The sequence below is a fragment of the Zalophus californianus genome, chromosome 10 (assembly GCF_009762305.2).
Source record: "Zalophus californianus isolate mZalCal1 chromosome 10, mZalCal1.pri.v2, whole genome shotgun sequence".
In the NCBI taxonomy this organism is placed as follows: Eukaryota; Metazoa; Chordata; class Mammalia; order Carnivora; family Otariidae; genus Zalophus; species Zalophus californianus.
Window position 1 is genome coordinate 105351801 of NC_045604.1, and position 24320 is coordinate 105376120.

The following is a 24320-nucleotide window of genomic DNA, read 5'->3' on the forward strand; positions in this document are numbered from 1 at the left end:
TCTTGGCATTCAAGGCCCCCATGACTTGCTCCCCGGCCCGTCCTCACCGGGTCCTTGCATCAGGGGACTTCTTCCTTCTCCTCTTTCCCCCACCCTCTGCCACCCTGCATGCTTGCCCCCCAGCGTCTGCTCGGGTCACCCCTCACGTGTAGTTCCACCAAAGCCCCCTCCCCCATCCCTTCCCTGTGGGCAGTTCCCCTGAGCCCTGCTGTGGGGCCTAGCGCTTTAGCTCTACGCCTCCTTCAGGTACTGCCGGTTGTCTCCCTCCCGGACGTCTCCCTGCTGGACGGGGAGCTGGGTCCCCTCAAAGACAGAGCTGGGTGGGGGCCGGGCAGGCGCCAGGCCACTGTGGGCTCAATGGGGGGAGGGGGTAAGGAGGTGGGGATGCCATGTGTGGTACGCGCCCCCCGTCCTTCCCCGCAGTCCCCGAGACCAGAGCAGAAGAAAGGATGACAGGAGAGCCGAGTGCAGTCCCTAAAACAGGCTCTTTAATAACATTTATGTCTTCACTGAAGAGCTTCGCTTTTCCCACCCAGCGCCGGGCTGGGGCCGGCCGGGTCCGCTGGACGGCCGGATGGACGGGCACGGGTTGGGGCGGGGGGGCGACCGCACGGCGGGCGGCGGGGCCAGGCGGCCCCAGGCCCTTGGCGCCGCCGTGCGGGGCTAGTAGAAGGAATACTGGTTCTCGACGGCGCGCGTGTGGCCCCGCGCTCCTTCGCCCGGCGCGGCCTCCGGGGGCTCGTCGGCGCCGCCGCCCCCCGCCTCCAGGAGGCGCTCGGCGCTGTTGCTGCGGCTGCGCGCGCTCAGCGGGCCGTCGGCGGGGCGCGGGGCGGCCGGCGCGGACGCGGCCGAGGACGACGAGGCGGACGAGGACGAGGCGCCGCCCGCCTCCGAGGGCGAGGCGGGCGGGCAGGCGGCCGCGGCCAGGCTGGAGAAGTAGTGCTGGCCGGCCGGCTCGCTCCAGCAGGCGGGGGGCGCGGGCGCGGCGCTGGCCGAGGGCCCCGGGGCTGCGGCGGGAGAGCGCGGGCGCGTCAGGGCCCAGCCGGGCACCGTCGCCCCCGCTGTCCCCAGCCCCGGCGCGTCACACGCGGACGCGCAGACCCTCAGGAACGGGGTGGCCTGGCTCTCCTGGTTCCAGCCCCCCCCCTCCCCCCGCCGGATACCTAATGTCACGGGGACGGGCGACAGGGCACACACAGACCCACATGTGCCCGACACCCTTCCCCGCCCCCCAGCACTTCCTTCAGCAGCTCTGCGCTGAGCCCCAGCTTTGCAGGGGTCTAGGGAATCCCTCAGCGCTGCCTCTGAGCGACCACCTTCCGCCTGCCCCCAGTCACTCAGGACCCGGACCTGGTCCCTGCGCTGCCCCCCTCCCTCCAACCCTGATGGCCCGGATTGCTTACAACTGCCCAAGACCTGGTGTTCATCCCACGGGGGAGGCGGGGGGGGGGGGGCGGCGGCTAGCGGTGCTGGGCAGCAGCCTGTGGGTGACGCCCTCCCCCTACGGCCCACCTGTCCGCTTGAGCCATCACATAGGCCAACTGGGAGAAATCTTACCGGGTGCGGGGCCCTGGGCCCGCACATAGCTGCGGAGGGTGATATCTGCAGAGCCGCCGGACTCCAGTGGGATCGGGTGGGTGTGGAAGTGGCGCAGCATGTCAAGCACGGACTGGAACCACAGGTGCTGTACGTGGCACTGCCCGTGGCTATTCAAGGACAGGCGCAGGTGCTGTGGGCACAGGAGGGTGTGGTCAGTGGTGGGGGCCTGGGCTAGCCAACTGCTTTGCAAACGCCTTTGAGGGTCATTACCAAGTCTCACAGAGACCATATGGGGCTGTGTCAGAGCGGGGGCACCTCACACACTGAGCCGCCTCTTAGGGGGTCACTCCGGTAGTGAGGATGGGGAAGGAGGGTAACAGCCAGGCTGGGGACTGAAGGGAGCCGTGCATTTAGTCCCCATGCTAGGAGCGCACGCATCATGCCCTTTGCACCCCCATCTCTGGTCTCCAATAGCCCCAGAAGGTAGAGATTGTAGTCCCCATGTTAGCGATGGGGAAACGGAGGCATAGGGAGGGAGGGAGTCACCCACAGTCACAGAGCTAGGAAGAAAACTCATTTGTGTGATTCTGCCAGCCTGGCAGGCTAGGAGTCGGCCTGCTGTTGCTGCAGAGCCAAAGCCCGGGGTCCGGCGGGGGGTGGTGGTGGTGCAGAAAAGACCCTGAGTCTAGCTGGGGAGGAGTGACCACATGTCCTTCTTAATGGTGCTGCAGTGGGAGCACCTGGAGCACAGGGAACAGAGCTGGTTCCTCCGGGGGTCTCCAGGGCCCGCATGTGACAAGTGCCACAGGGAGAGGAGCCACAAGCCTGTGGTCTCTTGTGGTGAGCCACAGGTCTCTGGCTTCAGCCCTGTTTTGCTCAATGTGTGTCCTGCAGGAGGAAGAGTAGCTGTCTCTGGGGGGAAGCTGGCCTGGCCCCCTGCATAAAGGACAGAGAAGCCCTGGGGGTGGAAGGTAGTCCCATGAGTGAGTTCTGCCGCTCAGCAGGGCCAGAAAGTGCCAGAACAGTGTGGCGAACCCAGGGAGCATTCCCGGCAGCCCAGGGCAGGGGCTCAACTGGAGAGGAACAGCCTAGTGGGGTCCTACCACAGCATCAAGTCTGGGTAGGGCCTTTGAGGGCATAGGCCTAGGCAGACTTGGGGCTCAGGGGGAAGGTGCAACTCAATTTTCAGGAAAACCTTCCGGACTTTTATTATCCGAAGGTGAAAAGAGCTGCCTAGGGGGTGTGCACGCAGTAGGCTGGAGGTCCTGCTCTATCCCACGACTAACTTGTCAAACCCTGGATAGTCACCCAGCTCTGAGAGGGCCGCAGCTGGGGTGAGTTCAAGGCTGGGTCATGCCCTAGGAAGGAGAGGAGCCTCCCACCCTGCTTCACCATCCCCCACTCCCCCACCCCACCATACCCCCAGAGAGGGCTGGGCACGAGTCAGATCCAGGCGCTCCCGGGAGGCCACATGAGGCGATGCTGCCCCAGAAGGAAACTTCGGGCTGCCAGGGACAGCGCTACGCGCCCCGTTGCCAGAGGAACTGGTAAGGGCAGCTGCTTTCCAAGGACGTACCCCGGGGGAGGTGCTGCCTCTTCCATGCTGGGGCCACCGCTGCCAAGGAGAGATGCCCAGGGAGCCAGGGGAGGGCCTGTGCCAGGCCAGCCGGGGGTTGGGACACTGACCACCAGAGCAGGGCTGGAGCAGGAGTCCTGGGGTGCCCCCTCCTCCAGCAGGGACGGACCGTAACGGTGTCCTGGGAGGAGCCGGGGCCGGGTCTGTTGCCTTATCGGAAATTTGGGATGGTGCGGGGAGCGGGGTTGAGGTTCCCGCCCATTCTGGTCTCATTGTAACCACAACCCCCCCCACCCCAACATCATTAACTTTTCTGTCACATTTTCCTTTGCACCTTATTGTTATTAGCACACGGTGTCCTTCCTCGAGAGCCCCCCATCTGGGCACAACTGCTACCCCCTTGCTGTGCCCTGTCTGGATCTCCCTTCTTCACCTCGAGGATTCTCCATCCACTGCACACCTCAGGTCACTGACCCCTTATTCTGGCTGGTGGGCTCAGGAGAACCCCTTCCCCTGCAGACCCTGCCTGGCGGCCCTGTGGGCCAGTCTGCTTCCTCCTCTCCTGCCCAGCTCTTGAGGCCCGCCTGTGTGTGGTTCTGTGACCCTGGGGCTGCCATGGGCCTAGCTCAGAGCTGGGGCTCCGGAGGGGTTGGCGAACTGACCTGAGCAGGGAAGGAGACAGGCTAGCTGCATGTGGGTGGGGCAGGAGGGCCTTGGTTGACCTTGGCCCTGCACCAGCGTGGCTGTGGGCGGAGACCCTCAGAAGCCTTAGTGGTTAAGCGATCCCCAATGCATAGGGTCAAAGTGAAACCCTCAGAAGGGCCTGGCTTCCTGTGGGCTCAGCCACCAGCGGGTGACTTCCCCATCTGGATAATTAAGAAGCCACATCTGGGGCTGACTACACCCCTCAGGGAGGTGTGTGGGGGGATGCAGGTGGGGTGAGGGCACGCCCGTGGGAAGTCGTGCCTGCCCCTGGAGCACAGGTGCAACCTCAGGACCAGGACCACCTCATTATCGGTCCCTCGGGGCTGGCCACACTGCCCCCGTGTGCCCCGCCTCCCCCCCACTGCCGCCTCCCCCACCCCGTCAACGCCCCGGCTGACTTGCCTTGGCCTTGCCCTGGAAGTTGAAGGTCAGCACGTACTCCCCAGGCCGAGTCTCACTCTGGCGGATCACGAAGAGGCCGTGGCTCCGGGGCCCGCCTGCTAGCACCAGCTGAGCTGCCCTCACCCGTGACAACGTCCCGTGGAACCAGGGGTAGTCCGAGAGCTCCAGCTCAGGCTCAGCCTCCGGCTCCAGCTCCGCTCCCTCCTCCCCTGGAGAGGGAGGGCAGTGTGAGGGGCGTGGGGCAGGGAGCGGAAGGGGTGAGTAAACGAGAGAAGAGATGCCACAGCTTCTTGGGTATTTGCATAAAATGCTGTTTGAATATTCTTAGAAGGAGTCAGGGAACCAACCCAACTCACTAGAGTTCAGTGTATCAGGTAAACTGAGGCACAGGAAGACCGACTGTCCCGGAGTCACTCTATAAGTCAGCAGGAAACCGGGGAACAAGTCAAGTCTCCTTGTCCCCAACCCCTGGTTCCAACCCTTGACACTCCACCCCTTCCTTTTCCATGGACTCGAGGGCCTGTGGGAGGGATCACCTTCCCGGACTCGCTCACAAAAGCCAGAACCACTGAGCTGCCATGCAGTGTTCCCGTTGGGATGGAACATCACTTGGCTTCTGGGGCTCAGGAGGGCCCCCGTGGCCTGGGGGAGGGGTGGGGGGGCAGGAAGGAGGCCCAGGGAGAGAAGACTGTGCACACACCTGTATTATTGCTGTCCCTGCCGCCGCCACCCGAGGACTCCAGTGTCTCCAGGAAGGTCTCCAGCGGGACATGGACCAGGGACTCCCCAACGCCATCGCGGGCTCTGCTGTGTGGCGCTGTCACCACGGCTGCTGTTGTCTCTGGGGGCCGGGGCAGGTCCGCTGCTGGAGAAGAGGCGGGGGTGGGGGGTGGGGAAGCGCATGGGTCTGTTGGGCCATCCGGGCACCAGCACCCCCGCTAACCCTGCCCTCCGCTCCCCCTGGCCAGCCCCGCCCCCACCTACCGTCTGTCAGCAGCTCACAGCTGCAGGAGGCCACTCGGCTGGCCAGGCAGCCTCCCCGGGTGCAGGACAGCTCGGCGTCTTCCTCACTGTCCCTGCGAAGGCAGGAAGGCACAACCGTGTCCCACCATGGGACTCAGACCCCGAGCACGGGCTGCTCGCGGAACCCCAATGAGACGGCTGACAGTCCCCATGGCCAGCAGCAGCCCTCTCCTGCTCGTCTGGGTCCCTCTGCCTCCATGTCCCTCCGTCCCAAGCCATCAGCTTGCTCTGTGGCCACCAGGGACATGCCTGGGCCATAAGGAGAGGTCTCCGAGTGGGTGCAGTCCTCCTTGAGGCCACATGAGCCCTTCCCGCTGACCCACGAGGGGCTGCCCTCCTCCTGGGACCCCGGGGGGGGGGTCCCTGAAATGATGGCAGGGCAGCTCCCTCCCCTGCCACGGCCTTTGCCTCCCTGCCTGCGACATGAGGTGTCTGGGACCCAGCCAGTTCCAAAAGACTGCAAAGTGAGGTTCACCTTCAACAGGGGCTGGGGGAAGAATTTGCACAGTAGATGGCTGGGGGGCGGTGACAGAGGACGGAGCACAGCCATTGGGGGGATGGGGCAGGGAAGGGGGGCCTGGAAGGCACTCAGGCCTTTAATTGCGCTTCCTCAAATGAAGCTGTTAATTAGAAAGCAGCAGCCCCTCCCCCCGGGGCCTGGCTCACCCCATTAGCCAGAAGAGCCAAATGCTCGGCTGTTGGCCCGCCTGCCCCTCCTACTCCCGGCCTCGGGATCGCTCCTGGATCATGAAGCCAGGGTCCCCGCTGCTCCTCCTCACACAGCTGCCCGGTACTGCCCTCTGCTTATTACTAGCCATAGCTCCCCATTGCCTCCGACCTACCAGCTTCCTAGGCTCTCATCACAGCCTCCCGCTTCAGCTCTACGCCTGGCCGACCAAAGGCCTGGACATCCCCTGCAAGTCCCAGGCCCCTGCGCCCCTCCCATCTTTGGCTGGGCAGTCCCCTCTGCCTGGCTCAGGCCCGCTCTTCCTTTAAGTCTCGGAGGAGGAGAGGAGTACTTCTACCAGTATACCTTCTCTGAGCCCCAGGGCCGGATTCGGGGCCTTGCCTCTGTTCTGCCACCTCTGGCCCTTTGCGCTCGCCCCGCCACTGCCCATTTCCTAGTGCTCTCAGATTCCCCTGGAGTAAGGACAAGTCCCAGTCCGACTTTCTTCCAGCTCCCTAGGCCCTGGCCCTGTGGAGCAGGCCCCCAAGAGCCTATTGGGGCTGGGGGTCCGAATGAGCCTGGCCAGGACTGCCGTGAGAAAACCCATCTCCCAAGCTCAGCTCCCTCCCTCACCAGAAACCTCACCCTGTAAGTTGGGGGGGGGGACCATGGAGCACTACCCAGCCGGGCCCCCACCTCATCCACCCAACCTGGGGCCACCTGGGCACTCACCCGGGGTCCACGCAGCCCTGGATATCAGCCACCCATGAGTGCTTCTGCAGTGAGTCAATGGTCTCCAGGATATACTCAGCTCCGTTCTCGACCTGGGGAGGGGGTGGCCGGGAGTCCAGCCCTCAGTGCAGGGCTGCAGACTCCAGGGCAAATGGCTCATCCCACCCCTCCGCCATGGGGGCTCACTGGTGTGGGCAGCAGGGAAGACAGTGTGGTCACCGTCGGGCACCACCCCAAGCCCAGGCCAGAGTCCCTAGGACAGAGCCTTGGCCGCACTTTCAGCAGGCCCTCCCTCCTGGGCCCAGCAGTGGGGATCGCTGGGGATGATATCCAGCCCCACGGAGCTCAGGTCCTCGGGCCCTGGAGATGCAACCTCTGAGCAAGCCACGCTGACCTGGCACCCCGGAGATGGGGTGAAAGAGCATCACAACCCTCAAGTCCAAGAAGGGCCAGCTGGCCTAGCACACGGAGCTGAGGGGCTCCCACACCTTAGTGCCTAGAACTCTACCTCTATGCCCCATGCCACTGGGAGAGGCAGTGCCCAGAGCGTCACCCTGCCCATATCTGATGACCTCTTCCCAACAGCCCTGTGAAGGAGGTGGTAGGTTTTCCCCACTTTACGGAGGAGAAGACTGAGGGTCAGAGAGGTCGGGTGACTCGCTCACACCCGCACTCAGGGGCAGCGCTGGGACCTGAACCCAGATCTCCGTGATGCCAAGGCCCCGGGCTCTCAGCTTCGGGTGTGTCTCCTGGTGAAAATGCAGTTGCTGCCTCCCAGCAGCTCAGAGCTGGGAGGGGCCTCAGAGACCACCTTCCACCCCTGTCTGACTAGATGGGGAAACTGAGGCCCAGAGTGGGGCTGGCAGGTGAGCCCCTCTGCCTCGGGGCTCCTGGGTACCGTGGGCAGCACGGTGGCCAGCCGGCTGTCGGGAGCGAGGCTCTGGGCCTGCCTCACCCAGCATACAAGAAAGCCAGGCAGGGAGGGACTATGTCCTCAGCCCCCGGGGGCCTGGGGTGACTCAGGGTACGAGGTTGGCAAATGTTTGCTAAATGAATAAGGGAGTTTCGTGGCTAAATAAACAAGGATGAGTAAAACATAAACCCAACGAAGAGCCTGAAGAGGGAGGGTGGGGGCTTCACGCCTCTTTGGGGGTGGGGTGGTGGTGGAACCAGGCCTCCTTGGGGCCTTGGCTTCACAAACACCCAATGCTTCGAGGAGGCCCAGGGCCACAGCCCTGGCAGCCTGGAGCCATGTCCTCAGCAACCCAAGCAGGCCACCCTGGCGAGGCGGAGCCTGGGAAAAGGAAGAGCTGCCCCCAGACCCAGCGGGGTGCCTCCCCCGCCCACCCTCGGTGCCTCTGTGCCCTCCGTGGGACCAGGCAGGTCCCCACGCCCCAGTGCCCAGGGACGGGGCCATTTGCATAGGTGCTACGGGCTGTGGGGTGGGTATATGCTGGTTCCAGTTGGGGAAGGGAGGCAAGGAAGGGAAACTCAGGGGACCGTCAACGGGCAGGGGGAGATGGGAACGGGGGGGCCCCAAAAGGTGGGTGACACCCAGAGCCCGCGGTGCTATAGCCCCAGGCCCGGGTTCAAGGCCTAGCTGTGTGCCAGGCATCTGTGGCCGGTCCTGGGCCCCCACCACCAGAGCTCCCTCCCGGGGCCCTGCAGCAGGCTCCGCACCCTCTCTCCCACTGCAGTAGCCTCAGGCTGTGCTGCCCAAGGCGGAGGTGGCCTGGGGCGGCCGGGGGCGGGGCTCACCTTGAGCACAAACGTATTGTCTTTTTCTGGCATCTCCAGGGGCATAGTCGTGCGGACCTCGATGATGGCCGAGAGAGGGATGCTGACCTTGGGCCTGGAGGCCTGGGAGGCCAGAGGAAGCGTCAGTGAGAGAGTCACCCAGGGTCTTCTGAAAGCCTCTGCACCCTCCCACCCCTCAGAGGTCAGAGCCGCCCTCAGCTTGGAGCACCGTGGCAGCCCTGGCTCTTGCTCACAGGTGCATAAGTTGAGGGGGTTTCTGGGAAACAACAGGACCTCCCCACACAGTCACGCAGCAAGTCACAGACAGAGCTGGGACCCAATTCTGAGTCTCCTACCTCTGAGCCCGAGGGGAAAACTCCACCTGGGCTGCCCTCCTGCCCTGTGTACCTACCATGTCTGTAGTCTTCACATTTTTGACCCCGACCCATAGTAAGCAATAGATTTGACATCGTGACCCACTACATATGTACTTGGGTAAGAAGGTCCCTGAAATGTCTCACCAGACAATGTTTATCCTGTATGTGATGGAGTGAGAGAATTTCTAGTCCATCCTAGTTCATTTGAGGAAAAAAAAAAAATTGCTGCCCTCCCCCTTTAGATCAGATTTTCCAGAGCATGGCTCTGGGGTCCCTGACTTAGAACAGGACTCCTGGAGAGGGGCAGGGCCGTGTCCCCGGGGGGAGAAAAGGGACCAGTGTGGGGTTTAACCAAGGTGAGCTGTCAGGGCTCCCAGGGAGGGCCGCTCTGTGCTAGGCCCTCCTCACTCTGCTCCAGGGCTCCTGGCCACGGCCCTAAAGTCCCCCCAGGGCTGGCTTGAGACTGAGCTTCCCGGCAGGGCTTGGGCTCCAGAACAGGGACTTTCTCTGGAGGAAAAGGGAAGGGCCGCACGCTGGGTGGGCAGGCTGATGGGAATTCCTGGTAGCACTGGCCGCCAGCCAGTGGGGGCAGGGCTGGGCTTGGAGCACGGACTGAGGGCCTCGGTGGGCCAGGGCAGGCCATCCTGCCGGCCAGTGGGGCCGGGGCTCAGCGTCCCGGAGTAGGGAGAACAGACACGGATGGGCGGTGCGGGCCTGGTCTGGGGGCTCTAGCTGGGCTCCCGCTGGCCGGAGGGGCCGATTCCTGCGCCCGGCCTTCGAGATGCGGCTGTCCGAGCTCAGTGAGTGGCCTCTGACCCCACTCCAGCCACACTTCATCCTTCCCATTCCCTGGCCAGGGCCGGCAGGCGGTGCCATCCCTCCAGAGCTGAGGCACGAGTGGTGAATGGTAGGACGGGCGAGACTTTTTAAAAGAGAGGTCCCAGCTGCTGCACCTCCTCCCCCAAGGGCAGCGGACGCTATTTACAGCCAGGCAGCTGTAACTGCCACTCAGGCCCAGAGGCATTGAGCCCTGGGCCTCTGTCCTTGCCCTTTGGGCAACTCTGGGCCAGCCCCACCCCGCCTGCCCCACTCCCCGGGCCTTGGTCTCTGCTTGATGAGAGGTGGAGCTGGACTTAGTGGTCTAGGGTTTCTCTCAGGGGCCTGTTGGTGGGGGCCTGGCAGGCAAAAACCCCTTGGGAAGTCAGGGTCCTATGACTCAAGGCAATAAGTGTGTCCCCGGGAAATCATCTCTCCAGAGTCCATGCAGCTCGTGGGCACCCAGCCTTGGGGAGCCCACACCCTGCCCCTCCAGCAGAGAGAGGCAAGGAGGTGCACCCAGAGTCTGACAGCCTGGGAGATGGAGAGAGGCGAGAGGCTCAGGGTGACTAAAGGTGCCGGGGAGTAGGGAGGGCCTGGAGTGGAGGAGAGGGAGGGCTGGGTGGTTCTTGGGGTGCTGCCAACTGCTGCACCAGCACAACCTCCCACCTTTCCGAACCTCCCAGCACACAAGTAGCTCCCACCTCCACGCTCCTCCATTCTCAGGACCACCAGGGTGGTGGGTATAATTAGCCCGGCTCTGCCACCCACCAGCTCTGTGACTCTGGGCAGGCCACACCTCCTCTCTGAGTATTCCTTTGTTCTCTCTTTGGTGACCTGGGGATCATGATGCCCACCCTGTGGGGGGCCTGGGGGGATGAGATTATGCACCAGGCTTAGGGCTCGGCATGCCGTGTGCCCTCAGAAAATGGGCACTATTGTTACAATTATTCCCACTTTCCCAATAGGGCGGGTGTGCCACCCGGGAGGAGGCCCATAGCCACCCCCAGGGCTCCGATGGTGAGCCCCCAAGCTGGGGAGGGGGCATGGTGCACTTAGGCGAGCAGCAGTGCTGGAGACAGCTAGAAGCTTAGCTTTCAAAACCTGGGTCAGATAAGGGCCACCCACCAGGGACTGGGCTGCAGCCTGGGAGCCGCACCGGGAACCAACACACTTCAGGCGCCCTCCCTGTTTGGGAGGCTCCAGCCACCCAGGAGCCCCGGATGAAGGATGGAGGAGGGCAGGCCGCCGAGCGGTGTGGCCCCGGAAGCCAGCTCCTGGCACCCTCAGCGGCCCCCCACGCTGGGCCGGGCGCTCACCTTGGGCGGCACGAAGAACTCGAGCCGGAAGCGCTCGCCGGCCACCGCCCTGCGCAGGAGCAGCCGACACTTCTGCCATTGGGCCGTGCCGCCCGGGCCCGCGGCCGCGTCGTCCGCCACCATAAAGCGCAGCGCGCCCTCGCGTTGGATGTCCACCAGCTCCACCTTGGCCGCCAGCGTCCGCGACAGCCGCAGGCGCCGCGTCCACTTGTCGCGCGGCTCGGCAGGGGGCTCGGCGGCCCGCGGGCCGGCGCCCGCGTCGGGCTCGGGCGAGGCGCGCCGGTGCCACATGTCGCGCACACCGTCTACCACGCACAGGCTCATGTTGCGCAGCGAGAAGCCCTTGCGGACGCGGGCCTTGGCCGCCGCCTGCGTCGACACGTCCTCCGAGCTCCGCGAGTGGCCGTAGGCGGCCGCCTTGATCGCCGCGGGCCCCGCCGGCTCCGGCTCCATGGCGTCGGGGGGCTCAGCTGCCCCCCGCGGCGCGGGCCCGGCCACCAGCACGCGGCGCACCTCCTCGCCGAAGACGTCCAGGAAGTTGGCGGCGAAGTGGCGGGAGAAGGAGGCCCCGGCGTCGGGCGTGTCGTAGGCCGGGTTGTCCCGCAGAAAGCGGCAGAACTTGTGCGCGAAGTCCACGGCGGCCGCCTGCGCGTGCAGCTCGCAGAACTGCCGCCAGTCGGGGACCGGGGCGGGGGCGGGGGCGGCGGCGGGGCCGGGGGCGGGACCATTCATGGCTCCCGTCCCATCGCAGCCCCCTGCGGCTGTGGGCGACAAGAGCGCGGGGTGACTCTGGGACCTCAGCGCCCACCCGGCCCCTCTTCCCCCGGGGCTCCCTGGGGCTGTGTGTGTGTTGGGGTGGGGGGCGACATCATGCAGCCATTCAGAGCAGAGAAGGACGGCAGCGTCTGCAGGAGGGGGTCCCCTCCCCCCCCCCGTCACACTTTTGAAAGGGCATTCTCAAGGTCATTTCTGGGGCTGGCGGAGGCTGCGGTCCCAGGTGCCTTGATTTGGGGTCCCCATGAGCCTCCTGTTACCTAGCTTCCCAAGCTGACCTCTTCTGAGGGCCCCCAAAGGTGGGTGGACAGGAAGAAGTGTGCATTCCTCCTGGCTCTGCCTTTGAAATATGCCAAGAACCCAACCTTTCCTCCACTCATCATTCGGCCTGCCCTCCAGGGGCTCACATGACCTCTTCTCTCCCCTGCCATACTTTAGCAGCCTCTTCACTGGTCCCCCAGAACTTCGACTCATTCCCCACCCCACCTCCCACCCCCCTGCCCCAGTCGGTTCTCCACCTAGGAACAGAGTCATCACTCCTCAAACAAGACAGATTAGGTCCCTCCTTTGCTCATAATCCTGCACTGGCGCCCATTCCACTCAAAGTAGAAGTCCCACCCATAACCCCCAGGCTGTCGCATGATCTGCCTCCACTTACCTCCCTGAGCCTATCTCTTGCCACTTCTTCCCACCCACTCTGCTCTGGCTGCTGCTGGGGCCCGCCCCAGGGCCTTTGCACCTGCAATTCTCTCTTGCACTTGCCCGGAACGTTCTTTCCCCCACACTCCCTCACCTCCTTCAGGTTTTTGCTCATCTACCATCCTGTCCACTAGCCTTCCCTGGCCCCCACTCTACTGAGAGTAAGGAATGCTCCTGTTCCACCCAGCGCTGCTGTCTGCATGCCCTCGGCTTGCTTACTTTTCTGTGGTGCTTATTCCCATCTGACATACCAGTTGTTCCCTTGCTTGGTTGTGCTGTCCTATCCCCCACTCCCCATCACACCCTTCCCCTGAGAATGCAATGTTTTAAGTGGCTATGTCCCCAGTGCTGGGCACATGCTAGGCACGGGAAACACTGAATGAATGGGGGCGCCTGGCAGGCTCAGCCGGTAGAGCGTGCGACTCTCGATCTCAGGGTTGCGAGTTCAAGCCCCATGTTGGGTACAGAGATTACTAAAAAATAATAATAAAACACTGAATGAACAAATGGATGTGTCAGGCACGTCACAGCTGTCACTGCCTAAGCCCTCACATGGGGCCCGAGAACACGCAGCTCGTTGGCGACGGGCCTGGGATCCGCCCCCCGACTCCAGAACCCCGGGGCTCACCTTCCAGGGTGGATCAAGTAGGACCTGTTTTTCATACTGGCACTGAAGGCACTGCGTTCTCACCTCTTTCCGTCCCCATGGTCTGCACTCTTCCCACCTTCTGGAATGCTGTTCCCTCCGAGCTCCCATCCAAACCTGGCCTTCCTGAAGAGGTCCGCGGTAGGGCCTCCAGCTCGCTCCTGTTCCCAGGCCCATCCAGCCTATATTACTCTGGCTCGCCAAACTACTGGTGTGCGCAGGCATTTGGGGGCCTTGCCTCCTTGTCCCCCAAGGTGGCTACCGCTCCTGGGGGCACAGGTCCAGCCCGCTGTGTTTATATATTCCACCCCTGCCCCTAGACTAGGGTGAAAATTACCAGTGGGGAGGAAGTGGGGTGATGAGGTCCTGCCCTGCCTTGGGGAGCCCCTGTCTGAGGGGGTCAGCCTGGTGTTAGGGGAACTGAGACAGGTCATGCCTCCACCTGTCCTCCCAGGACCCCCACATTTCCCAGCACGGCCCTTCCCTCAGAGCTCCTGGGAGCACCAGCTCATCTCTCCTCTGGGATCCAAACTCTGTAATTAAATGCCTGGTAAAAAATAGCTGCCCCACTTCTACGAGATCATCTGTGGGGCCTCTGGGCCATACGGCACCGTGGGAATTCCCGCTCACCTCGGGGCGACCTCGGCCATCGACCGGCGGTCAATAACCACAGGACAGCCCCAGGGAGGAAACGGGCCACTTGATGAGGCTAGTTAGCACAGAGGACAGTTTTCCCAACCGTCAGGGCTGCTCAGAGACTCCTATCCGGGCCTGAGAAAGAGGGTAGCTGGGAGTTAGGAAGGTTTCCTGGAGAAGGGGGGCGCAGAGTTGGCCTTTATGACAGTGAAGAGGGAAGCGGACGAAGACTGACCTTACCGCAGGGATGAACAGTAACTGGGAGGCAGACTTTCAGGACATAGTGGGTGGGATTGGGGGAGAATGGGGCCTGCTCGTCTTCCTTTCTTCATCTGGCTAACTCCTACTCATCCTTCAATAATGAATCCAGGGGCCACTTCCTCCAGGAAGCCTTCCCTGACCTCCCCCCTGCCTCCCCCCACTATGTGGCATGAGTGTCTCCTCCAAGCTCCAACAGTCCCCTCCCAGAAGCCCCTCTAGCAAGGTGCCAATTACCGGGTGCTCCAGCTGTCTGTTCCCATGTCTGTCTCCCCATCTGGTATAGACACTCGTTGGGGGCAGAAGGCAGGCACGAGGCACATGCCAGGAATGAGGGTGGAGGTGGGAATGCACCTGCCACCACCACCACCACCGAGGCCTCTAGGGAAGGTGGAGAGCCAAGGCCTTGTCCTGACTTGCTGAGGGGCACATTTTGGGGGTGGGAGTGGGGAGAAAGCCCTGCAGCTAAGCCCGTGAGGCTCTGTTCCTGTGCTCCAAGCCCACCCACTCAGCCAGCAGGGCTGTGCTCCCCACAGTGGCCTTTCCTCCCCGTTCTGCCAGGAGGCTCAGACTGGGTGACACAGCAGCCTGGGAAGCCAGCTCCCAGTGTGAACACCCATCTGCCCCACGTGGGGCTGGGAGGAGGGGCGGGGTGGGGGGGGGGGAAAGCAGTCCCAGCGGGCATCTTTGCACATCAATCTCTGGTCCTCCCCATTCTTCCTGCGGGATGAAGGAGCAGAGCGGACAGACAGGGCCCTGGGGGGAGGCTCTCACAGCGTGCGTCCCAGCTAGTCCTCACTGGAGCCAGGGGTGGGACTCAGAGAACCTGCCACGGATATGGTGGCTGTGGCCATGCCCTGGGTGGGGACTGGCCTGGGAGGCACTGGGAGGTTAGGCCTGCCTTGACCTCCCCTACCCACCCTTGCTGGCTGGCCAGGAACCTAGTAGGCCTGAAGGCCAGCAGCCCTCAGTGTCCCCTGGGTCTGGCTGGGGCTACATGGAAAGGACAGGGGTTGAGCCTCCAGAGGTCAAAGTTACAAGCAGCAGGGCCAGCAGGGAGCCCCACACTAGTTACACATGGGGAGATGGAGGCCCAGACGTGGCTTTCTGTGAAGGGGAGGCTGCCGGCCACAGAAGAGGGCTCAGCCCCAACCCAACTGCCCTTGGAGCCAAAACTGGGGATGAGACCAAGTGCAGGGATCTTGGCTGACCTGGGGTCAAGGCCCGACAGCCCCACTACCCTCTGGGTGAGGGACGCCAACCACAACACCCACCTCTGAGCCTGTTTCCTCACTTTGAAATAGCGAGGAGGGCTACCCCTCCCTGGAAGGACAACACAGGAGGCAGATGGTGCACGGTTATAATCCACGTGTGGCCACGGGCAGAGCCGGGACCCCCCCCCCCTCCGCCCCCCGCCAACCTCTGGGTGGTGAAGCCAGGAGGCTTTTCCAGCCCTCTCTAGGGACCAGCCGGTGTGTCACCCAATTAATGAGACAGGACCCTCCCCCATTCTGCAGGTGACCAGACCCAGATGTGGGAAGAGCAGAACCTCAGTGGGGAGGGGATCCCAGTGGTACCAGGAGCAGGGTGGCCGAATTCACCCCGGCCCCTGCCGTCTGGTTGGCCTGGAAGGTTCGTGGATGAATCCAGCTGGCCCTGGGCTCTCCCTCCTCCAGCGGCACCTTGGGGAGCCCCCTGGGTCTTTGCCCCTGCCTGGATGGCCGTCCTCACTCTACCGACTACTCAAATTCTCCTTGGCATTTAGACTGCGTAAAACCTTTTCTTCCAGGAAGCCTTCCCCCTGCACTGGCCCTCCCTCCCTGAGCTCCCATGGCCCCAGTGGTCCTTGGCCCTCTTGCTTCTGTGGGCAGGGTCCCAGTTCCTCCGCCTATGGTCCCGGGGAGCCAGAAGAGACCTGCTGAGTCAGTGCGGGCGGGCGCTGGACTGGGCAACAGTGGGCTCGCCGTCTCAGGCCAGGCCCTGGCTCCCCATCAGTGAAATGGGGTGCTGAGCAGTGGCCTCCAAGGCCTGGGGCTGTCATGGCCCTTGGACGCTGACGACTGGGGCCCCACTGTCACCTCCCTGGGACCAGGAATGGGCAGGGGTTGTCTCTCATCTTCAGGCTTCTTCTGTGAGGACGGGGGCGGGAGACAAAGGGTGCCCACCCGGACAGACCGCCCTCCCCTGATGCATCACCCTGCCGGTTTCGAGGCTCCGCTGGCCTGCCTGGCTCCTGTTTTTTTTGGTTCCCATTTCACCAGGGCCGGCGCATGATGGGAGGGAGCGTCCGGGAGGCGAGATGGGGGAAGCCTAATCAAGTCCTTGCCTGTCACCTTTCCAAGCCGAGGATTCTCCTAACCCCGCGGCCAGGAACCCAGATGGAAGACCCCCCCGCCCCCGACACACCCGGTTAGAGGCCTGGGAGAGGGGGCGGCTGGCCTTCCGGTGGTAAAAATAGCAGTCACAACTGGAACACAAAAAAGAAGGCCAATCATCAGCCCCTGCCACACGCAGTTCCGGACCCCACGGCCCGGTCATTCCTTAAAATATTGATGAGGCAGCCTAGCCTCCCCCGCTAATGGGCCGACGACCCAGCGATCCAACCCGCAGTGGGCAGGCCTGGGGGGCAGGAGGCACCAGCCTGGCCCACAACCTGCAGGGGCCTCAGGGCCTTGTGTGCGGGAACGCCAGCTGGAGCATCTACCACCACAGGAGACGATCTGCCCCCAGGGAAGGGAAGGAGGCCCTGCAGGGCAAGCTAGCCACTCAGCACCCCAAAAAGCTGTCCCGGGGGGCTAGCCCTGGGTAAGCTCATCCAGCACCAAGGTCCTTGACCCTTCTCCTGCTCCCTCGCTCAGCTCCGTGCTCAGGGGAACACCCAGACAGCCAAGTGCCAAAAGGGGTGATGAGGGTCAGAACTGAGGGTGCTCTGTTCTGCGCTGGGGTGGGCAGTGACCCCCAAAGAACCATTCATGATGGGGAAACTGTGGTCTCTACCCGGGGCCCCCCAACACAAGAAGAGAAGACAAGGCCTCCCTCGGTCTCAACCATGCCCACCAATGTCCTGTCCTCCAGGCTTCTCAGGATGGACCTGGCCTGGCCAACCCAACCCCACCCTTGACCACGAACGCTCCTTCTGTCCTCTGTGGGGCGGTCCCCTCCAGCCCCCACAGGACACAGAGCACATCTGGGCTAGTCCTTCCTCCAGGACTACCTTCCGCCTATGGGCTGCCTGCCTGAGTTTCCCCCGCGGACGGAGACACAGAGTATACAGCACACATTCCCTGTGTCACTGTTGGGTACTTGGGTGTTGGCTCTCTAGTCTAGTACCCGCCACCCCCCCGCCGCCACTCCCAGCGCGTCCCCCCAGGGCAGGCTCTGAACCGAGGCCTCCTGTGAGTGAGGTGTGGCTGGAATTCCCCAAGCCCCCCACACAGAATATCTGTGCTCACCCCATGACCCCGGAGGAGGCCCAAGTGGGCATCATTTCTGGTCTTAACAGTCTTGAACCTCCTGGGCCCTTGCTGCTGAGTGGGTGTGGGAGGAGGGCGCTGTGGCTAGTGACAGGGACAGGTGCAGAGTAAGAGCCCTGGGGACTCTTGCCCTGTATGGGTAGCAGTGGGTTGGGGGGAAGGGCGCTCAGGTGGGCCGGGCTTTTTGGAGCAGCAGTGTCTGTAGCACGGAAGGGGACCATCCTGCTCTCCCACACGGACTGATTCATGGGTCCAAGGCCCATGCTGAGGAGCAGCGTTTGGAGGCGGCTGTCAAGAGCTGGAGCAGCTCTGGGCTCAGGCCCCCAACCCCCATGCCTTTCACCCACAGCCAGCCTTTGCCAACTGAGGGAGGGTGGAAGCCCTTCTGGTGAGCCCCTGGGCTTTCACGGATGCCTCCGATCTGGACAAGCCCTGCTGGCTCTGGGACCTGCAGACCCCTGGTCCTTGGGGGCCCCACAGCTGCTCCCATCCCAGAGGCCCCACTGCCTGCCTGTGCCCCCACCTGCACATCTGGTCATTTGACACGTGGGACGGTGGAGAAGGTTAACAGCCTGAGACCTCGGGGCGCCTGGCTGGCTCAGTCAGAAGAGCCTGCAACTATTGGTCTTGGGGTTGTGAGTCTGAGCCCCATGTTGGGTGTAGAGACTGCGCACAGATAAAATCTTAAAAAAAAAAAAAAAAGTCCTTAGGTAATTGGTTAAGAAATCAAAGCTTTACTTCTACTTCATCAATGTTCTGCCTCCATTCCTCTTGTCCTCTCACTGCTCTGAGCAGATGGCTCCTCCCTGGCCTCCCTGTTTCCCACTGTCCCCACCAACCCCCAACAAATCCAGGCTCCACACTGTGGCCAAGGTCTTTTCCGAGAACCCACACCCAGTTGAGCTATGTCCCTGTTTCAGACCCTTCTCTCACATCTTCCCTGCCAGGAAGAGAGGATTTGCCCATTGTACAGTGCGTAAAGAGGGTTCTGGCAAGGGCGGTGACTGACCTATCATTCACTGGATTTGCACTGGGTTCCCACCGTGTGCCAGGAGACATCCTGGGGGGGTCCAGCACCATAGAATGGGCGAGAGGGGAGGGTGGAGCTGAGTTCACATCTGTCCCTTTCTGCAGTATGCGCTACTCAAAACAGGGCCCTGTCCCTGGGGAGCTCTCCTCTGAGAGCATTCGGGTGGGGGGGCACCCAGGCCCCACCTCAGGAAAAGGAAAGGAGATGCCCACCCTGAGAAGGGGCATGCTGACAGGCTGGAGGGCAGGGGAGTCCAGAGCCGGGCCCTGGAGGAAATAGAAGTCAGATGAGCAGGCAGTGGGGCCCAGGACAGTGAGCTATGCTGGGGCCTGGGGGCTTAGGAGGGAAGCCCATTCTCCTTCAGGAGCACCTGGTGCTGGACAGTTCCTGGACAGCTGTCGGTGGAGTGCAGGCTGGGATGGCTCCAGCTGCACTCGCCCTGCCCTCCCTGGGTATAGAGCGGAGGCACCCCCTCTCCAGCTTGAAGTCTCTCCCAGTGCCTTGGATCTCACCTAGGCCTGGATTCATACCCTTCCCAGACCTCTCTGGCCCAGCCCCTGATACCTGTAAGACACCCCCCTCAACTCCTACTACCCAGCCCACCAGTCTGCCTTCTGACTTTTCCATGACACACATACCAGTGACTCCTGAGACCTCCAATACCCCCCCCCCCCAGTTCTGAGTACCACAGACCTCTGGGTACTAACAGGTGCTTATAAAGCTTCCTTGGGTCTTTCCCTGAACAACTGAGCTCCCACCCTGGCTAATCTCCAGGCACCTCAAACTCACCACTTCCGAGTTCTATTACATTCTCTTCCTCCAACCCCTGCTTACTCTCTGCCCGGAGTCTCAGCACCCAGCCTGGCATTGCCCCACCGGCTCCCACTCCTCTGCCCCCACAGCCGCCAGGCCCCTGAGCTGGTGGAGGCCTTGGGAACACCCCCTCTGTCCTGTCCCCGCCTCCACCCTCCCTCTCCTGCCCCTCTACAATAGCACCAGACCATGAGCCCCCAGCAGGTGTTATACCCACCCCACAGGTGGGCCCTATCCACAGAGGGTCCGAAGTATCTGGAGAATGGAGCCCAAACCCTGCATCATCCAGAGGAGTCAAAAGATGCTATAGTCCTACACACTGATACCCTGCCTTGATTTGCCCAAAGAGGTGTGGGCTACAACCTCCTCTAGATAGAGGAAGGTCTGAAAACAGACCTAACCAGGTGAGGGGGGAAGAGAAACTTCCCCAAGGCTCCAAGGCTGCCGCCGCCCCTCGGTCCCATGTGGACAATGAGGAGCAGGAAGTGAGGCAGACTCCAAGAACCCCATGGGCACAGCAGCCAGGAGACCCATGGCACCTAAAACCCTAATTCCACACAACCCAGGATAGGTACACAGTGCAAGAGGTACACGACCAGGCTCTTGTCAGAGACAAGTGGCTTAGAGGCCTGGCTTGTTGGTTGAGTGGCTCTGGCCTAAGTCATTTCACTTCCCTGATCTGTTTCTTTCTCTGTAAGATGGGGATAATAATAGTACCAAACCCACAGGGCTAATGTGAAGATTACATGAGACTTGGCACATCAACTCAAAACCAAATGCTCAGCCTTGGGGGAAGCCCACTCTTTGTTGTGGTTGTGTGTGTGTGTGTATTCTCCCTAGGAGACCCACTAAGGAGGGAGGAAGGGTTTAGAAAATTTAGACACATTTTCCACAACAGGTAAGAGGAAAAGCGTGTATATAGAAACCCTCGATTACTTAGAACCATTCAACTAACCTGCTTCAGAATCTCTTGCCCACCATCATGCATGCCCTCTAGAGGGAGAGAGGAGTACAAGGGAGCAGTTGGTGAGAAACTCTGCCTTCCAGACCCCCACAAACGCCCTGACTCATGCCAGCCTAACAGCACTGACCCCTACTGCCACACCTCTCCCAAATTTCCTAGGGCTGTAAGGTTCTAGGTGACCAATCGCCTCCTGGATGGAGCAGGGAGGCCAGGAAGGAAGAAATCTGTTTAAAGTAGCCACAGAGTTGGGGGAGGGGGGGCTCAGGTCACGTCCCCCATAGAGGCAACCACAGCCTCTTAGGGAAACCTCCCCTCCCTCCCCCTGCCCTCACTCACCCCATGATCAGTGGCCTGTGTTGGAGTGGACAACTCTTGCTGGTCACCCAGCTAGGAGGGAGGCAGCACCATCTCCATTTTACAAGGTACATGATGGAGGCTCAAAGTGCAGAGGCAGGGTTCAACCCGGGCTTGACTCCCAACCCTGAGGTTCTCCCCTGCACCAAGTCGGTGTGAACACCGATTCTGGCTTATCCACGTTCAGTTACTCCTGAGGCTGGCTGTCCGATCCGCCCTGAGGATCCTAAGGCACCCCAGTCACTGCAGACTTCTGCCTCTGAAGACCTCACTTCGTGGGCTGATGGGGGGGCTTGGTCGGGTCCCAGCCTCTGCCTGGCCTTGGCGGGCTGGGCTGGCGCGGTTCCGGGCCGCGCGCGGCCCGCAGGTTCATCAATGGCTGAGGCCGAAGGGCCTGAATGGAGGGCATGAACCCGCCCCTTCTTAAAGGCGCCGGCCTCTCGGGCACCCACAGCGGTCCTCCCCACTCTCGAGGGCGGTCGGAGAGCTCCCGGGGTAGGCGGACCGAACTGGTGACCGTGAGAAAGACGGCCTGGGCCGAATGGAGGGCGTGCCGGCCCGGCGACTGTGGACTGGATAGGGTGCTCCCGGGGCTCGCACCCTCCTTCCAGGTTGGCCCGGCCCCCCGCCCTCGCAGCCCAGGGAAGGGACGCGGGCTCCCTCGCGACGCTCCCCAGCCGGAGACCCCTCCTCCAGGGGGCCCGCTGCGCTCGCCCCACCGCGGGCCCTGGGCCCTAGGAGGGGGCGGGGGCGCAGCTGCTCCGGAGGCGGCTCGGCCCCTTCCGCTACTCCCGCCCGGCCGGGAAGGGGGGGGGTGTCGGCGAGTGGGTCCCCGCCGGGGGCGCATCCCCTCCGTCGCGCTCCCTCCCACCCGCGCACACAAAGACGACACGCGCGGACCAGGGCGCGTGCGGCCGCGCTTCCCGGGGCAGCCGTGCGCACACACACGCACGCCCTCAGGGACTGCCCGGGTCTGAGGAGATGGACGAGGGAACTGAGGACAAGCAGACCGTACCTACACGCGCTCAGCTGTGATCGGGCGGGCCGGGGCGCCGGCGGAGCGCTGCCCCGACCGCGGCCCGGCGGCTCATGGCCCGCGGCGGGTTCGGGCTCCCTCCGGGCGGGCGCCGGCGTTGGCTGCGGCTCCTCCTTCCCTCGTCCGCAACCTCGAAGGCTCGTGCGCTCCTCGCGGGCCCTGCGCGGCCCCGGCTCGGCTGTCCCGGCGGCCGAGCCCCGCGCGCTGCGAGCCCAGCCCCGCGCCGCGCGCGCCCCGCCCGCTCCCCCTCGTGCCCCCCGCCCGCGCGGCGCGCGCCTCCTCGGCCCCGCCCCCGGCGCGGGCCCCGCCCCCCGCCCGCCTCGAGCCGCGCCTGCCCCGCCCCCGGCGCGCCCCCAGGCCTCGGCCGAGCCTGAACCGCGCCCGCGGCTGGTGCTAGCTAGCTTCCTTGGGGCTGCGGCTGCGGCGGCCGAGCCCTGGGGCCAGGGGGTTAGGAGCTGGCCTGCAGCCGCCCCCTTTGGGGCGAGAGTCCCCCGTGCGCGGAAGCGTGTCCCGGGAGCGCGGTGGGTGGGGGCCGGGTGGGTGGCCCGAATAGTGGGGTGTATGGGGGGCGTGGGCGCCCCTTGGGGATGGGCGCCAGGAGGAGGCCGCCGCTGTCCTGGACCTTACGCCGCGGGAACAATGGGAGCCCCGAGGAGGCCCAGATGTCGCAACAGGGGAAGTCGACGTCTGGTTCTCATAAATCCCGAGGGCGAGCAACACGCCCTCTCCTTTCGGCGCTCCCCCTGCCGGAAATAGCCCAAGGGCTACAGGGCCGGGAAGACCCGAGCACTGCTCCATCTATGCACCTTCACAGTGTTGCGGAAACGGGCGCCACCCGAAGAGATCTTCAGAGGTCAAACGGGGCTGATGGGGGGCAGACACAGCCCTGGCTTCTTCACCACCGCTGGGTTCTGCAGTCCCAAAACCCAAGGCATAGCTTAGGGCAGAGACCACTCTGGCTGAGAAAACAGACTCCTGCTGGTCTTTGCGGAGCAATTGTGGACTGACCCCTGGCAAGCTGGGGCCTCCAGGAGGCCAAAAAGGGGTCCGGGAGGAGTGGGAGGGCAGCTCAGACATCAGACCTATTGCTTGCTCCTGGGGAGAGGGGGCAGGGCGCCGGAGCTCCTTCTCCCGCCCTCTCCCTTGCCTCCCGCCCCAAGCCCTCAGCCCCCACAGGTGATCAGATCAGTTCTCCCTGCCCTTACTAAGCCTTGTGCAGCTGCTAGCTGAGAGTGCCTCCATCTGTTGCCCTCTTCCTCCCAGAGTGATCACCGACCTTTGTGGAGAGCCCTTTAACCTTTCACAAAGCCCTGTCACCTCTGATTTCCCAGGAGGCAGGACAGGCAAAGAAGGGTTTTTATCCCAGTCTCGGAGATGGAAAGGGTGGGCCTAGAGAGCAGCAGTGGGTTGGTGAAAGATGGAGACTGGCCTGGAGCCCTCGCTTCCTGCCCCCAAGCCCTGGGCTGCCCTCTTCCAGGGTGCTGATGCAAGGCGGGTCTCGTCGGAGGTCCTGGTACCTAGTCTCTTCCCTTCCACACACACACTAGCTGCCCTCCCAGCGGGACTCGGCCAGCAGACGCTCAATGAAAGCTTAGACGTGGACCGGCTATCGACTGGGGCTGCACAGAGGCCTTTACTGCTGGCTGGGAACCAGGAGGTCAATGAGAAGCTGGGAGAGCTGCGAGTGTGTGTGGGTGGCCTGGCGGTGGACCCCACCCTTCTGGGAGATGGGAGAGCCTGCCCCCCCGCCCCCCCCCCCCCCCCAGGACTAACCTGGTTCTGGGTAGTGGGTTGAGCTCTGCCGGTGGGCTGTCATTGGCCAGGGAGGGTCCTGGGCAGGACAATAGCTCTGATCCCCAGGGAGGAGGAAGTGAGGAGGAGCCAGCTGTTTGTGACTCCGACCCACAAGGAGGAACTGGTGGGAGATGTGGAAGTGGTGGAGGGTGGGGGGTGCCGGTGATTGGCCAAGACCAGCTCTGTCACGGGGACAGGGACGAGAGTCAGGGAGAATGGGTTCATCCGGGGTCCCTGATGGGGCAGATGGTGAGGGGTGCTGAGGATGGGACTCCAAAGAGGCGCCTCTGGATGTATAAGCTCTAGAGTGTTCAGGACTAGAACTGAGACAGGGATAGTACGGGGGACACTGGCCTGGTGCACTGCGGGGTGGGAGCTGGGTGTGGAGCCAGCTTCAGGGGCCACCTGGCCAGTGGGGTGACGCCAGCCACCGCAAACCAAGAGGGAGCCCCTCGGTCTGGGTGGGAAGAGACCCACATGAGTGGAGCCGGGCTAGGGCTGACCGGTGGCTCAGTGCAAATCCGACACTCAGGGGGCTTGGTGGGCATGGGCTCTGCAGTACCTGGCAAGCAGGGACCCAAGGGAAAGGGGCATAGAGTGCATGGCTCCAGGGCACCCAGAAAGGGAAGGAGGGATTCCCCAGGAGCTGACATCACACTCCAACACGCATCACACATCCAAATGCCGCCTGATAGGTATTTTTTTTTTTTTTTTTTTTTAAGGAATAGATTTCTCTTTTTGATCGGGTTGCTTATCTGCTCGAGAACTCAGACATTGTGGGTTTGGGTTCTAGCAACGGTCTGGACCCACTCAAGGAATTCCTGGGGGATGGGAAAAGGAAGAGAGCTCCCGTGTGCTGGGGGTCATGCCTCACATCAGCAGAGCAGCTGAAAGGTCCAGTCCCAGCTCCCAGGCGTGTCGCGGCAGGCACCCACGGGCTACCTGTTCCC

The 24320-nt window shown here is 63.0% G+C and overlaps 1 protein-coding gene across 4 annotated transcripts; it reads right to left on the reverse strand.

The window, feature by feature from the left end:
- Nucleotides 1-473: 473 nt before the first annotated feature.
- Nucleotides 474-23444, reverse strand: SH2B2 (SH2B adaptor protein 2). 4 transcript variants are annotated; one of them, XM_027612900.1, is made up of 9 exons: nucleotides 23350-23444; nucleotides 10894-11654; nucleotides 8403-8504; nucleotides 6645-6736; nucleotides 5207-5298; nucleotides 4923-5084; nucleotides 4223-4431; nucleotides 1558-1729; nucleotides 474-1007 (listed from the first exon to the last, which is right to left on the reverse strand). In XM_027612900.1, the coding sequence occupies exons 1-9, from the start codon at nucleotides 23390-23392 to the stop codon at nucleotides 664-666; spliced, it is 1977 nt and encodes a 658-aa protein (XP_027468701.1). In that variant the 5' UTR covers nucleotides 23393-23444; the 3' UTR covers nucleotides 474-663. The 4 variants fall into 4 exon arrangements, with proteins under 4 accessions (XP_027468701.1, XP_027468700.1, XP_027468703.1 ...); XM_027612899.1 differs by having other exon boundaries at nucleotides 4923-5087; nucleotides 23350-23442; XM_027612902.1 differs by lacking the exon at nucleotides 23350-23444 and adding an exon at nucleotides 21560-21804 and having other exon boundaries at nucleotides 4923-5087.
- Between the last annotated feature and the right edge of the window lie 876 nt (nucleotides 23445-24320).

Excerpts from the sequence above, each read along its gene's own strand:
- SH2B2 (XM_027612899.1), bottom strand. The coding sequence starts at position 23,392 with ATGACAGCCCACCGGCAGAGCTCAACCCACTACCCAGAACCAG. Across the intron at positions 1,730-4,222 it reads ACTTCCAGGGCAAGGCCAAG|CACCTGCGCCTGTCCTTGAA; the intron begins GCAAGTCAGCCG and ends CTGTGCCCACAG. Across the intron at positions 1,008-1,557 it reads GGCCCAGGGCCCCGCACCCG|CCCCGGGGCCCTCGGCCAGC; the intron begins GTAAGATTTCTC and ends CTCCCGCCGCAG.